Source organism: Bactrocera neohumeralis, chromosome 4 (genome assembly GCF_024586455.1).
Source record: "Bactrocera neohumeralis isolate Rockhampton chromosome 4, APGP_CSIRO_Bneo_wtdbg2-racon-allhic-juicebox.fasta_v2, whole genome shotgun sequence".
In the NCBI taxonomy this organism is placed as follows: Eukaryota; Metazoa; Arthropoda; class Insecta; order Diptera; family Tephritidae; genus Bactrocera; species Bactrocera neohumeralis.
The window spans coordinates 40,843,491-40,859,393 of record NC_065921.1 but is presented as its reverse complement, the minus strand read 5'-3'; the positions used below and the strand labels follow the sequence as shown (position 1 = coordinate 40,859,393).

The 15,903-nt window shown below is 35.1% G+C and overlaps 1 protein-coding gene across 15 annotated transcripts in view; it reads right to left on the bottom strand.

The window, feature by feature from the left end:
* LOC126756213 (zinc transporter 2) overlaps positions 1-15,903 on the bottom strand; it is a 50,865-nt gene that overhangs the window by 16,388 nt on the left and 18,574 nt on the right. For all 15 annotated transcript variants that reach the window (XR_007666558.1, XM_050469102.1, XM_050469096.1 and 12 more), the window contains 3 exons: positions 13,006-13,159; positions 6,122-6,292; positions 71-176 (listed from right to left, as the gene is read on the bottom strand). Coding sequence is in view for 14 of the 15 variants with exons in the window: in XM_050469102.1 (XP_050325059.1) it covers positions 71-176; positions 6,122-6,292; positions 13,006-13,159 (431 nt within the window). In the remaining variant the exon portion in view is untranslated. The remainder of the gene's footprint in view (positions 1-70; positions 177-6,121; positions 6,293-13,005; positions 13,160-15,903) is intronic.

Sequence of the window (15,903 nt, the reverse complement as noted above, 5' to 3'; positions counted from 1 at the left end):
GGAGGAACGTGAATCAAACACAAATTAAATAGACAGTTTAAGTGGTGAAATCAAGGCCAAATTGACTCACATAAATTTGTATTAAAATTGATGCGAGAAAGACGCCAATGCTCTGCACCAGATCGCCGATGACGTGTATCATGGCGGCGCGCAGATTTAGGTTCTCGGCGCTGTCACTGTGGGTGGGCGAAATGTGAAAAAAATTAAGTATATTCAAAGCGAATAAATAAATAAGTAAATTAAAAGTTATTGCGAAAGTGTTGGAAAAAATGAAAATAAAATAGATGAGCGCGAAAATGCGAGACAAAAACATAACCTGCAAAAATCATGTTGAAAATAATTGCAACTATAATTAAAAGGGAAAAATCCGCTGCCACATGCACACACACATACACACACGCACGTGTATTTGCAGGGCGAAAAAACCGCATGCGAATTAAGTTGGTAAATCGCTGGCGGTAAATTGAAATGTGTTGCTTATTGACACAAATGTCGAGTGCGATTGTGTCAAATAAGGAAAAAATTAATAATTGCCAGCAAAAAATGGGGGAAAATTATTATTTATGCATGTAGGGAAAATGCATCAGCGCGGCGCAGAAAATACATATGAACGCATACCCACGCGTGCGCACACATTTGATATTCATAAAAAGCGCTGGCGAAATCAATTTTAAGCACTTTTGTAAACGAAAATATGCACAAGTCAATATGAATTATGCACGCGAATCCGCTTGGATTAACTTCATTTACATACAAGCGCAAGCACACAAGCGCCTACAAGTATTAATGGGAATTTGCAAATAACAAGAAATCGAAAAACGAAAAACACGCGGCCAAAAATCAAAATTTAAAGCGGAAAAAAAACTTAAAAATGGATAAATGAGAGGCTGCGTGGCATACAAATTTAAGTTGCTGCAAATTTACTATGCATATGTGATTGAATTTAGCGGTAGTATGCTTAATAGAGTTACAGTTATTAGTTTATCAGAAGAAATCACTTGCTGAGCTTTCAGTTTAACTGTGAAATTGGCATAATGTCATAAATAGTTAATATACCGGGTTTTCCAATAGGGATGATATGATTTCTAAGTGTCCTTCCGATCATTTTTAATATGTCATGATCTTTTCATTGTATTTAGTAATGTTTACATTTTCATCATGAAAAGATATACGCAAGAATAACGTTTGCAAATTATTCAATTTTATTATAAAAAAAGCGTTCTCTAATTGCAACTTTTCGTGCACCTTTGCCATTTTACCATCGTAATAATCGGCCAACTTTGCTCGCTATTTGTCGGGCATACATTTCCTTCGCATAATGTTCAAGTGCCAACTGGATAACGAACCGTTTGAAGTAATGAACATATTGCCGGCGTTCAGGCAAGTGTTGCTGAAGACCGCAATTTGTTCCAAAACATTTTCAAGCATTGGGACTGCCTCAAACCACAGCTTGGCGGATTTTGATAAGGGATATTGACTTTCATCCGTATAAAATTGTTCTCAGTCAAGAACTGCAGCCATTGGACCACCGTAAACATGGTAAATTTGCTGATTTTGCCTAGGAACAACTTGAAAATGATAACGATTTTTTAAGCAAATCAACTTCTCCGATGAGGCTCACTTTCAGCTGAGTGATGCGGTGAATAAGCAAAACTGTCGATTCTGGAGCAAAGAGAATCCACAAATTATTCTTGAACAACCATTACATTCATTAACTTGTAAATTGACAGTTTGGTCTGGTGGAATCATCGGTTCGTAATTCTTTCGAAATGAAGCTGATTATACCGTCACTGTAATGGAGAGCGATATAGATCGATGATAATCAAAATTCTATGACCGCAATTGGATGAAGTTGAAATTGACAACATCTTGTTCTAACAAGACGGAGCTACGTGCGAGCAGCACGGCAACAACCGAATTATGGCGAAAAAAGTTTGGTGATTCGAATATTTCAAGAAATTGTGACATTGAATAGCCTTCAAGAAGTTGTGTTTTAACACCATAAGACTACTTCTTGTGGGGTTATTTCAAGTGATTGGCCTTTAGCAATAAACCAGACTTTTTTCAAGCTTTAGAAGTCAATATTGAACGTGCTTTTCATGACATACGACTTGATGTAGTGGAAAAAGTACTTGGAAACTGGGTTCATTGAATTCGTTCCTGCAAATGATGCAACATATTTTCAGATCTTGATAGAATAAATAGAAAAAACATTTAAATTTCCTTAACAATTAGTGTGTTTTTCTTTTGAAAAGAAATCATATCACTCTTATTGGTAAACCCTTTATAACAACTGTTTCGGTTGGTAACAACTTGATGAGTAATGGATCGTACATAAAACTTGTATAAGTGTAAATAACTGGCATAAAACAGAAATTATTTTCTATACGGCAACACTCGAATACAGGGAAGTGAACTGGGGATATAATAAATTAAACGGATTAGCTAATCAAAGATGAGTTGCTTTTGATTGGTCACCTTTTGGCCTGTGGTTTAACGAATATACAATTAGCATAAATCAAAAAAAATCAGATAGAAATTGTCATCAGATAGAACCGATTGAACCAAGTTTTATCAAATAGACTCTTTATGAAACTAAGAACCGGTTTGCTAGTTGAGATTGCGCATTGAAAAGACAACAAGTATATGCTAACTAATACTTTAGTAAACTGGCATAATAAATTAGAGAAATAAAGCTAGATTTAAGCATAGTTTCTTATATGGAATGTGACTCAACTTTCCGAATCAGTTGTGGCTTTCACATTTACAGTCTTTACAAGAGAGCAGAGCTAAAACATAGTAAGCAGAGAATTCGAGAATAGAAAAGTAATAAAATTATATTATTAGAACTGTAGGGTTTGTGTTATACCATCGCTTTTAGTATCTTTCTCTATAGCAGGTTGCCTTTTATATTTCGGGATTTTGCAATCCTAGAGTTGCAACTGACATCTTTATAATAAATTTTGACATTTCTGAAGTTATACAGACTTAAAACGTTTTGACATGAGAGCTCTATTTGTGTTGCTAACAGTAACTTATAATATTCATCTCACCAAAAAATGGAATAAAATGGCGAGGACTTCCGCGTAATTATTTTTTACAACTTTCGACTAAACTCAGCAACAGTCACTCAAAAAAGTCGTGTTGATTGGTCGAGGAAAATGTTCAAACATAGGTGTTTTGATTTCTCGGTATTTTGATTTAGCTGCGTATTTAAATTTTGTCGGCATTTTGAACTTCGGTAGTTTAAGTGTATCCGGTAAACAATAGTCGACTGTACGGCTGCCTCAAGATGAGCCAAATTCAACAAAAGTTCTTCTCAGACGAAGCACTTCCAATCAAATTGTTGCCTGTTTTTTTCGAAAAACTGAAAGTTTCACAATCATACCTCTGGATTAACACAGAACATCAAATTCTTAGTTCTATACAACCAATTGTTTGCTAGTTGTCTTTCAAAAAATGAGGAAAAGCAACCAACGAAGACGGACCACTCTTTACTATGACAATGCAAGCTTTGACACATAGACTGAAAGGACTGTAGTTTTGAGCACTGAAAACATCAATTTGATTAGTCTTCAACCGTAAGATTCTGAATTGGCACCGAACGACTTCTTTTTATTCACGTACGGAAAAAATAAACTAACTGGTCGACGTTTTTTGACAGCTGAAAGGCTGTCGATAGGTTGAGAACACATATTTGGGGGATACCTTAATCAGATTGACGAAAATGCTTTGACAATTGATTCAAACGCATGCAATGCAGAATATTTCGAGAAAAAATAAAACGGTTCTCTAATTCTGAAATATATCAAGTCCAGTTTCCTCTACAGTCATGTTGGCCCTAAGTATAACGGTAGTGTGTTGGAAGGTAGTTAAAGATTGATTATTATCAGTATAATATGCGCTGAGCTATTGCTTTATAGAGTTCATAAGGGTTCGTGAGGCAAGAAAATGCACTCTCGCCTCCTATTTAGCTGACAGAGTACAGTTGACATTACTATTCTGCTTATGCATTTTACTATGCGAGTTAGAGGTTATGAATGCTTGAGAGCTCTGAATAGTAGGGCTTATTTGGAAAGTCCAACCTATATTGAGGTTAGTGAACTTTAATTCTCTACACTGGACGTCTTCATCAAAGGCTTTTTGTATAAACTCAAGTGCAAATCAAATAAACAAGAAGTAATGAAACTTTCAATATTATTCTTCCAAAACTTAGTCTTTAATCAATCGGATCATATCTGTACAACGTTATTGTTGTTGTAGGCCGATGGGAACGAAATGGCCAAACAATCTTCGCAACTTTTGTAATTGTGAAAAAAGGATTTTCGCATGCTGATAAAATATTGCCTTTTGGCTTTATGACAAGTTTCCGGACTCCAGAAAAACCAAAAGAGGTTTTCAGTAAAAACGAAGGCAAACATCCATTAATTTGAGCTTCGAATTGCTTCCGTATTCATCGTACTCTCTAGATCTGGCCCCAGCGACCATATTCTGTTCTCATATTTAAAAAAATGCTCGCTGGGAAGAAGTTTTTGGCGAATGAAGAAGTGAACAAGTGAAGCAAAGGACAATCGTACTACAAAAAATGCTATCGATAGTTGGATGGTATTTATAATCAATGTATCATCCTTGAGGGAACTACTATAAGTTGTATAAATGAAATGAATTTGGTCAAAAAATATTTGTTTTATTATGGTAGGTCGGGGACTTTTTAAATGAACATGTATAGTATGAACAAGTTTTTTGATATCTAAGTATTTGTGGAATATGATTATATGTCATCTGCGAACATATTGTGAATAATATGAATTGGACCACTATAGCATATAGATGCCATACAAACTGGCCAAGATCTCATAATGTTTTATAGTCTAAGAAATGCTCTACGATAGCTTTGACGCAGCCGAATTTTACATTTGTTTTGTTATGTGTTTCAAAACATCACCGGCTGAGGGCCCATATAGAGGGAAGTCTTTATAAATTCGATGTTGAGAATATTATTAGCAAGGTGAGAGTCAAAATTGAAATGCTTTGATGGAAGTACAATTTTCAATCGCAACAAAATGCTTCAATTCTTAATCTAAAGTTCTATAGTTAAATATTATAAACTAAAGCTTGCACATAATATGCTTAACGGGTAACCAATAGGTTACAGAAGTTTCTAATATAGTCTTAAGGGGGGGTAGGGTTTTCAAGGTAAAAAAAAGACTTTTTTTGTGAATTTATTTCTCAAATCTGGATTGAGTAATTTTATTCGGACCTTTTGTACGTTATAGAGCACACTTTTGACAATGTAAGGTAATTTTTTTATGCAGAAATATTGAGGCATAAGCCGGTAACAGATATTCTCCCAGGAACACTTGAGAAAAAAGGCCTTTGCGGTGTTCACCATTACTCGGCTGGAAATTTTGCGAAAATAAAAACTAAAGAAAAGTTAGTTTAACTATAATCATATCTTCCCCCCAACGGTTTCTGAAAACTTTTTTTTGCATTCAAACATTTTTGGCGGCCATAGAAAGTGTAAAACTGTTATTTTCCACTAAAAATTCCGCCATGAAAAAAAAAATTATTTAATAAACGTTGGGGCGGTATTTTATATGTTAAAAATGTGTTCAAAGTTTGAAATGAATCGATCAAGTAGTTTTGAAATGACAGTGAACATGGACTTTGAAAAAGTAGTTTTGAGAAAAACACGCCCAAAGCTGCACTTCTATCCCGACCGCCCTCAGCTGTTAGAGTTAGAGCACTAAAGGCCAGGAGACTAATAAGACGATAACTTTAAGAATATTACTTCTATCGACTTAAAATTTAAGGACATATTCTTGAAATGTTAAACAATAAGATAAGACAAAAAAATCGATTTTACGAAAGTGAAAAACCCTACCCCCGCCCCCCTTAATATAGCGCCTCGATTATTATAATAAACGAGTGGTAGAAAATCTATTATATTATTGCACGGTCACTAGTTTTTGTAGCGAAAATTTTAATTCACTTTGGATTTCTCTAGTAATATTAAATCAGGAGCATAACTGTATATAACCAACGTACATACTATATTAACATTTAATTTTTTATACAAGTGAGTACATTTAAATAAGTGGTTAGCATATTTTTTACTCACCATTTTTTGAATTCATTGCCACCACCGCTATTTGAACCATTAACTTGCACCAGGGCATTGCCGGCCGCCGCTGAATGGCTGTGCGAATGTGAGTGCGCATGTGCGTGTGCATGGCTGTGACCATGAGCAGCTCCATGCGTTAGCGATGAGCCGTGGAGTATGAAAACCATGCTGAAAGACATATGTGAAACAAATTTGAATTCAATAAAAAGTGCACAACAGACAATAAGAATTTTATATCAGCAATAATATACATATATACCAACTCCTATATGTGCCTACGGATGTCTATATATATTATGGTATCTAGGTGAGTAAAAACGCACGAATAAAATATGTATGCAAATGAATTGCAGCTGAATTGGCAATTAAGTTTTAATAAAATGCACTCATATACATATAAATAAGTGCATATGTATATACATACATATTAGGGCGGGTCGATTTAAAAATCGCCCATTGCTCTATGAAAATCATATTCTAGGGATCAAAATAAGAAACTTTGCCGAAGATGTCCCCCAATTTGGGTCGAACTTTTGGGTAGGGGCAAATTTTGAAAAATCCCACTTTGACCCATTTAGAGTGCTTCAATCGAGTCCAAATGTATGACCGACCCCCACTTACTTTGGACGGCCGATCCACCCATGCCAGTGGCACACCCCCTGGAACTCCTCTGGGTTCTCCATACAATCATTTCAAACAATCATTATTTTTGGCCTTTACATGAAAAAATCAGCTAAATGGCTATGCTTCTTCTTTATTTTTATTTATTTATTTATAATAATATCTATTTTTTCTCTTAAGAAATTTATTTAGTCAGAATATATGTAAATGAAAAAATTAATTTAAGTGATTTGTAGAAAAGAAACTAAAAAAATTATTGTTTGAAGTCTTTTTTACTTTCTAGTCTGGGCAATTTCGCCGGCTCTCTAATGTCGTTGCCATAACTGCCTCTAAATTTTCCGGTAGAACCCGTTTGGAAACGCTAGCTAGCAATTGAACATGTCGTTCCGTTCCTTGTATGTGTGATGGAATTTTTGGATCATTAAACGGTGGATCATCTTGATTTATCTGGTTGATTTATCCAAAGCTTCAAACAAATGCCGAAACGGAAGTTCGTGGAAGTGTAGAAGGCAAACAAACCAATGCAATGGTCTTTTTAACAGCAATTCGAATCGTCGTATAATTCCACCGTATGGGCCAGTGTTTGGTGGCTCACCGTCAGTGCATATTCCAATTAATGTATCCAGTGATATATTTTTATCGTTTGAAAAACCATTTCATTTGGTTGTTTTGGATTCAGCGGTTTCATGTTCCAGACTTACGTAACCAATCAATTCAGAATTGGTTCTCTCAAAATAACAAGATAAGGTTCTTTTACCATCCTAGTATGATACTTCTCATCAACTTTATCTATCGTTAAAGTATCATCTTTTCTGCCATCGAATAAAAACGCTAACAAACTGGTATCATCTAACCGTTTGCGAAGCTTGTCTTGTCTGCATTTCTCTTTTTCTCTGCGAACTTTCGATTTATCCATGATGAGAGGTTTCCCATGCTTATCTTTAATTTTAAAATCTGGCAAAAGAGCGGTTCCCAATGCTGATGCTACTCTGTCAGGCACACCAAATCTGTCACATACCAAGGCAAAGTTAAAACAATCGTATCTCTCTGTGTATTGTGAACTTGTGCTTCTATCCATATCTTCTTGAACCGGTGGCGGTGCGTATGTTGAATCATCGGGATCTTGGTATGTTGGCATTGATGACATAGACGTTGCTCCTTACTCTTCAGTTTCCATCATAAATGCATTCATTGTTAGTCTTCTCTGATTATGTTGATCGTGCATGAACTCTTTGAGGCGTTCGGGAACCCAGCCGCATGCACATGGAGCTGCCTTCAAATCGCATTTACATGTTCCAATGTAAAAAATTGTTTCCAGAGATTTTACATACTCTGTAAATTGTTGGGTTTTGTTTCTTCTCTTGATTTGCTCTTGATACTTGTCAAGCAATTTATTAAGATTTATTACATACACTTTTTTTCAGCATTATTTCCATACCAAGTTTTTCCCAAATTCCAATCAACTTATCTTGTACTTGAATAGTGAATGATTTAGGGGAAAACTTTTTTTGTTCTGTTTTAGCACGTTCGCTTAAGTAAAAATAATATCTCAAGATATCCAGATGGGTTGGTAAATTAAGATCAGTCAAATCAGTAGACACACCAAAAACAGTAACATCATGTTTGGGTATATGACTCATTGGGTTTTCGATAGTTGTTGATGTAGTTGCTTCATCTTGCGGTGTAGAGGATGGTGGATTCATTGTAAACTTTTTGATTAGGAATGGTAACTTCACTTATTATTTTTTTTGAAATACCATAGTGGTTATTGCTTTAGTTCTCCTCACTTTCAGAGGTAATAAGAATGAAATGGTAATTTCAATTTTATTTCAAAATTTGCCCCTACCCAAAAGTTCGACCCAAATTGGGGGACATCAGAATTCGTTTCAGAGGTATGGTTCCTTCGGCAAAGTTTCTTATTTTGATCCCTAGAATATTATTTTCATAGAGCAATGGGCGATTTTTTTGCCTCCCCACAAATCGACCCGGCCTAATACATATGTATAAATATATATATTTAATTTTATTTTTTAAATATGTTTTTACTGCCATTGTCACTGATATGAGAGCAAATTTAATTATTTTGAAATAAAAGTCATTTGAATTACTAAATATTTTTATCTTTGCTATTATCAATTCATATTAAAGTATCAATGCTTTCGTAAATATTCATAAAATTGTAGGAGAAAAGCTTACAAAAAAAATACATTTTTTTAATTACTGAAAATTTGCAGTTTGATGGACTTGCTTAGATGGTAACCCCAATTTAACGAATTTTCATAGTATGAACTAGAAATAATATTAAATTTTCCGAATAGAGCTGCCTCAAATATATGTATACTTTTTAGTAACCACCTTAGAGTACTTAGCGTGCTTTCGGTAATTTACTAATCAAGATGATTTAATCATAGAGTGACCCTTTTTCTGATTAAACCTTTATAAAAAATCCATGATTTGACAGAATTACAATATTACAGTTTTATATCAATACTAATTGGATAAAAATAGTAAGACTTTTTAATTTAAATTAAAATACTTTTTTCGAGGTTGTATGACAGTCAGAGCCATCTGTGCCAAATGTCACATCAAAATGATCATTACTGTTTAGTATACGCTTCTCTTTCTAAAGGTAATAAAGTGCATTCGGCCATTTTTACGATGTGTGAAATTATTCAATAAAGAAGTTCAACTAAATTTTCTATGCGGAATGTATTTTCGTGTGCAGAAACGTTCAGAATGTTGGAAAAGGCCTTCAGTGATAATTGTTTGTCATGAGCAAGTGTTTTTCATTGGTACAAATTATTTGTTGACGACGAATGACGACCAGGACGGTAATCAACATCAACTGATAATCATAAAATAAAATAAAGAAATCGATACTTGAGAATTGACTATCAAAGGTCAAATATTTTATCGGCATCGTTGGAATATCGGAAGGATTAGTGAAACCATTTTGAAAGGACACTTGCGTTCCAAAATCCCTTTTCTCGAAAAACATCGTCGCGTTAATGTCTGTAAAACAATACTACTACCAGGATGTCATGAACCGTATTATTAGTGGATGGGTCTCGAATCTATGCTAACGTCCCAGAAACAGACGACGAATCGGCCGAATATCGGGGCAAAAACGAATCAAAGCCGAAAAAACCATGTCAAAGCAGGTCAAAGCTTAAGGTTACGTTGACCGTGTTCTTGAATTATTGAGGTGTGGTGCACACCGAATTCTTTCCGACCGGCCAAACTTCCAACAAGTTTTATTTGAGTGCTATACGTCGTTTGCGCGAAGCTATTTGTATGAAGTAATGAAGGGCTATTTTGGAGAAAATAGTTCGAGCCGCAGAACTAAATAGAGAAGGTACCATCTTCTATAAGAGTGTACAGCTGTTGGCGTATGCCGATGATATTGATATCATCGGCCTCAACACCCGCGCCGTTAGCTCTGCTTTCTCCAGGCTGGACAAGGAAGCACAGAAAATGGGTCTGGCAGTGAACGAGGGCAAGACGAAATATCTCCTGTCATCAAACAAACAGTCGTCGCATTCGCGACTTGGCACTCACGTCACTGTTGACAGTCATAACTTTGAAGTCGTAGATAATTTCGTCAATCTTGGAACCAGCGTAAACACCACCAACAATGTCAGCCTAGAAATCCAACGCAGGATAACTCTTGCCAACAGGTGCTACTTCGGACTGAATAGGCAATTGAGAAGCAAAGTCCTCTCTCGGCAAACAAAAACCAAACTCTATAAGTCACTCATAATTCCCGTCCTGCTGTATGGTGCAGAGTCTTGGACGATGTCAACAACGGATGAGTCGACGTTGCGAGTTTTCGAGAGAAAAGTTCTGCGAAAGATTTATGGTCCTTTGCGCGTTAGCCACGGCGAATACCGCATTCGATGGAACGATGAGCTGTACGAGATATACGACGACATCGACATAGTTCAGCGAATTAAAAGACAGCGGCTACGCGGGCTAGGTCATGTTGTCCGGATGGACGAAAACACTCCAGCTCTGAAAATATTCGACGCAGTACCCGCCGGGGGAAGCAGAGGAAGAGGAAGACCTCCACTCCGTTGGAAGGACCAAGTGGAGAAGGACCTGGCTTCGCTTGGAATATCCAATTGACGCCACGTAGCGAGAAGAAGAAACGACTGGCGCGCTGTTGTTAACTTTAATCGCAAGTTTCTACCCAATTAAGAAGAAGAATGAAGGGCTATGTTCTGGTGCAACCGAACTTTTTATACTCTTGAAATCAAAGCCCGGGAAATACAAAACGTCAACTAGAGGATCGGGATATAAGCAATTTTTTTGGGAGTTCGAAAGTCTATATATTAGATATATGGGGGCTCAAGGAAGTTTTGACTCTATTCAATCCATTTTGTTACACGGAATCACCATTGTCAGGAAAAGATTCTCTCTGTATTTCTATTGTAGATCTCAGACTTGACCGATATTTTAGTTCAAAAGTCAACTATAGATACACCACTTAATTTAATATATGTTGTTCTTTATTTATTGCGCTTTTATTAGTTTTGAACTTTACCCTTATATGGAGGGTGAGCGGGAATATATTCCGATTTCATCCATTATCAAACGGTAGGAATTCTTATCATATTCACGTTTAGGAAATTTGGTTTGACTTCTAGAAAAAAAACTCAAGCCACCGCTCGCGGGAAACCATTCTGAGTCAAATGAAGATGTCAAATGTTAAGCGCTGCGCCTATTGAAGGCTTCTGGAAATTAACTTTAACAATACTTTCGAGGTTTGAAAAAAACGATTACTTTAAGAGATACGACGAAAAGTGTTACTATTTTTTGCTGTTAGTAGGATCATTCCTTTCGAGAATTGTACACCATTCCCATTTCTGAGTTGTCATAGAGATAACATAATAGAGGATAATTTTAGGTAATGGTGTGTGAATTAGCGTGTCAATGCTAGAATCGTCCTAAAAGACCTTAATTATTTTGCAAAAACGCCGTCAAGTAGAGCTCACAAAAATGGTGTTTCACAAAGCAGCTGAAGACTCTATATTCTTCAAATACATCATTACTGGCTACGAGACTTGGGTTTATGAAAACGACGTCGAAACTCTTCAACAATCCAGCTAACTGCGCTCCAAAACCGAGCCGAAAAGCTAAACCACCACATTAATCATCTAAACGGGCAATAACGGGCTTTGTTCTAGAATGATTGTGACTGACTTTTTGATCAAACACAAAGCGAATGATTTTTGCAGCCGGAGTTTTTTGCTTTTTTCGATATTAAAACAATCACTCCGGGGATTACCCAATGGGTTCATTGAAGCCATTAAAACTCACGGCATAGAAAGTCATCACAGTCGAGGCTTATAATAAGTGCATTGGCTCAAAACTAGCCTATTTTGAAGGCGAGACATCTTTAAAATGCATTGTTTATTTATTTAAATGTAGTTTTTTTTGGTCAGTCAGATTCAAATTTTATCAGGTGATAAATACTTGTGCCTTGGACATTCATATCCAAAAGCTCTGAGATCTAAAGGTCGACTTTTATGACCACAATATGACCAGGATGATACTTTTACCTGAGGTATGATATTGGTAATAATAAATATTTTCGTAGAGGAGAGCTTCTTTATTCCCAGTGATAGAAATAAATACAGTCATATGCCATGGGATACTAATGGGATTGAATAATATAGAAGCCGAATTCCAATCCTTGCAAATTTTAGAAACTCTATCTTCAACATTTCATTTCCATACTCAACAAACCTTGAAGGACTTATATCTCCTACAATGAAACATATATCTCCTACAATGAAACATATATCTCCTACTATGAAACCGAACCTTAAAACAAATACAGAACACTTTAGTACGAATTTTTTTTCATTTCTCTCTCTATATTTCACCTAGCATTCTCTTAATATAATGATTTTCGATACTCCAGCTGACTTCGTGTCGGCAATACTGTTCAAGAAGTGAGTTATCATTATAAAATTGAGAGGAAACATTGTCGCTATAATTTTTTTGTTTTAAGTCTGTATGAATAAAATCAGTCCACACCTTTCCTTAGCCTTATGTATGTATCTAAAATAAAATTACCGGCCTTTTAGTTAATTTTAATCTATTCACGTCTAATAATGAACGGTGAAATAAATATGCCTGTAACTTTTGTCTCTTACAATTATGTGACAATGCTTTGCAAATCCTACCTGATATTCTGCTTATATATGTACATTAAAACTAACTAAATTTAAATTACATATATTTATTCTACTTACACAATATTAATCAAAATGCCAATGCCCGATATAATCATCATAGTGTCGGCTTTCAAATCGAAGTCATTGGAGTATAAACGTTCCATAGCCACAATAATTAGTGTTGCGGTTAGTATCCAAATACCTAATATCGATACAATGGCGCCCATCACCTCTAATGAATATAGTACATTAGAGAAAAAATCGTTATGTGTTAGTTAAAGTAATAATAAGCAGTTAAAGGACACTAACTGGAGCATATAAATTATGGATTATAATTATTTATTTAAAAAATATATTCGAAATTCGAAATACTTGGAAAAATATCGAAATCAGTGGCAATATTTTGTAAGTGTTTATTGTTTATTTCTTAATATATGTAAAAGAATAATAATTGCCAAACAAAGGATAAAGCAAAAATTTTTATTTCAAAAATTTTTCTCTTACAAAATTTACAAATAAACTAAAAATTGTCAATTAACAGCTGATTAGTATTTTCCACTCCGCTTTTAGTTCAACTCTGTAACGGTAATTACACCCGTTGGCATAAAAGCGCTCAATGGTCATTTTCGATAGGATGGTTGAGGTTATCCTCAAGTTGAAACAATTGAATCTTGCCTAAAGAGAAACAATATAATAATTTTCAATGAGTTTGATGGGTTTTTTAATGAAGACTTGAATGTGATTTATCGTATAATTCAAAAATTTTCAAACTTTTAACAATTTGCGGAAGTATTATATGGTAAAAAGGTGTTAAAATAAAGAAAGCACTGTCGAAACTAGTTATAAATATCACTAAAGTTAGCACTATTGACGTCGAATTAGTTTTTTAAATTTTACTAACTTTTCAAAATATGTGGTAACTTTTTCAAATGTGTTTTGTTATAATGTAAGAGGTACAGGGATAGCTTGAGCCACTGTGGAGGTCAGCAAGTGGCGGACAGCTGAACGACATCCAGATATGCAGATTAGCTACAAATATTCAATAAACATTCCCCGAACAAAGCAACAGATATGGAGGGTGTAGCCTAAAAAGCTATATTTGCCCAATGAAGTATCTGTGATGGGTTGAATCGTTATCCCCATAAAAAGTGACTAATCTGTAACATCTCGGAAGCGTTGACTAAGAGTGAGCGGCTTCCTAGGCAGTGTCTGTTAGGAGCGGCTGAGCTAATCACCTATCGGTAAAAAGACCGACGATATCCAGCCACTGCAATGATGGACCACTTGGCCATTGCATCAGAAAAAACTAAAAGTACGAAAAAAAAGTAAAGAGATCGCATGGAAAAGAAATGCCGAAAGACAAAGTAGAGTGAGGCGTCAGAACCAGAGAGGTGCAGGTACGATAGGGCATGAGGGCCTACGTGAAAACTTCAAGGCAAAGCACAAGGAACTGAAAAAAGCTATAAAATATAGCAAAGCTACGTGCTTCAAGGAGCTTTGTAATAAACTCGATGAAAATCTGTGGAACGGGGCGAATAAGCTGGTCATGCCCAAAGTTTGAGGTCACAAAGAGCAAGCGCCGACCTGTACATGTACATGTATATATGGTACATATACAAATGATCAGCGAGTTGAGTCCATTTGACCATGTTGACGGACAGGTAGTCTGTATATGCGCGAACTAGTCCCTCAACTGCAACTGCAAAACTGCATATTCGTTGGAAGACTAATGTAGCATAGATACTTACTTACGAACTGACCGTTTAAATGCAAGTGCTTTACCTTTTATTTGAAAAGGTGTCTTCATGAAATTTGGAATGACTCATTGGTTAATATAATGATACATTCTTGCAAGAAATTTTTAAAATTGGATTTTTGTAGCCATAGATTACAAATGCCTACCATAAAAACTGACCGATCAGAGTCAAGTCCTTGTAAGCAACGCTTTTTTTTATTTGACGAGATATCTTCTTGAATTAAAGCACACTATAATAAGACATTGTCAAAAACGCCCACCTCGGACCACTACCTATCATACTAGCTGAACGATTAGAATAAAGTTCTTGTATGGACAATTTTTTCATCTCACGAGATATCTTCACGAAATTTGGTATGGATTATTACTAAGATAATGTTGCAATTTCCGATGAAATTGCTCAGATTGGATTACAGTAGCATATATCTGCAATACAAACTAAAGGATCGGAAAGATAACGTGTTGTTCTTTTTTTTGTATTTTAAATTTTTATATAACCAAATTTTATGAAAGAAAAATCTTAAATAACTTCGATTCCTAGAGTAGTATTGAAGTATATACAATAGTTAGTCCTAAACGACGCAATAATATATTTAGAAGTTAATTAGTGATTGGATACCACTCTCTATTTGTGTTAATTAAGAAAGCATCAAATTTAATATGGATGCATGCTTAAAACAACTTTGACTTATTTTAGTGGTTTTTCAGTTGCAGCGCTTCTTTAATTAATAAGAATGTTGGATAAAGGTATGAATCGAGGCATCTAAAAAGTGGGTGTAGATTTGTGCTATAAATGATAAGCTGAAGAAAAAGTATTGAAAAAATATTGCCGTTACATAAGCTTACTGCTTAAGGGGGTGTATTTTATCTAAACTTCATCTCTTTCTGTTTAAAGGATTTGATTAAAAACCGAATATTTTTCGAGTATTTAAATCTGTTTTCTTTATAATATTATTTTTATATTTAAAAAATTGTTTGCCTGCTTTCTTATTACTTTGATAAATATTACTGACATTTATTAACAAGAAACTCATTTCTAATAAAACGTTGCCTAAAATTAGGCGCTAAATAAATTTTAGTTTTTAGCGACGTCGCAAACCTTAAACGGGTATTACACTAATCAGCCATATGGAGACTAATGATGACAATTATTTAACTTAAAGAGCCGCTTAGAACTAGATGTTATGATTAAAATAATGTTTTATAATAATTTTTTTGAT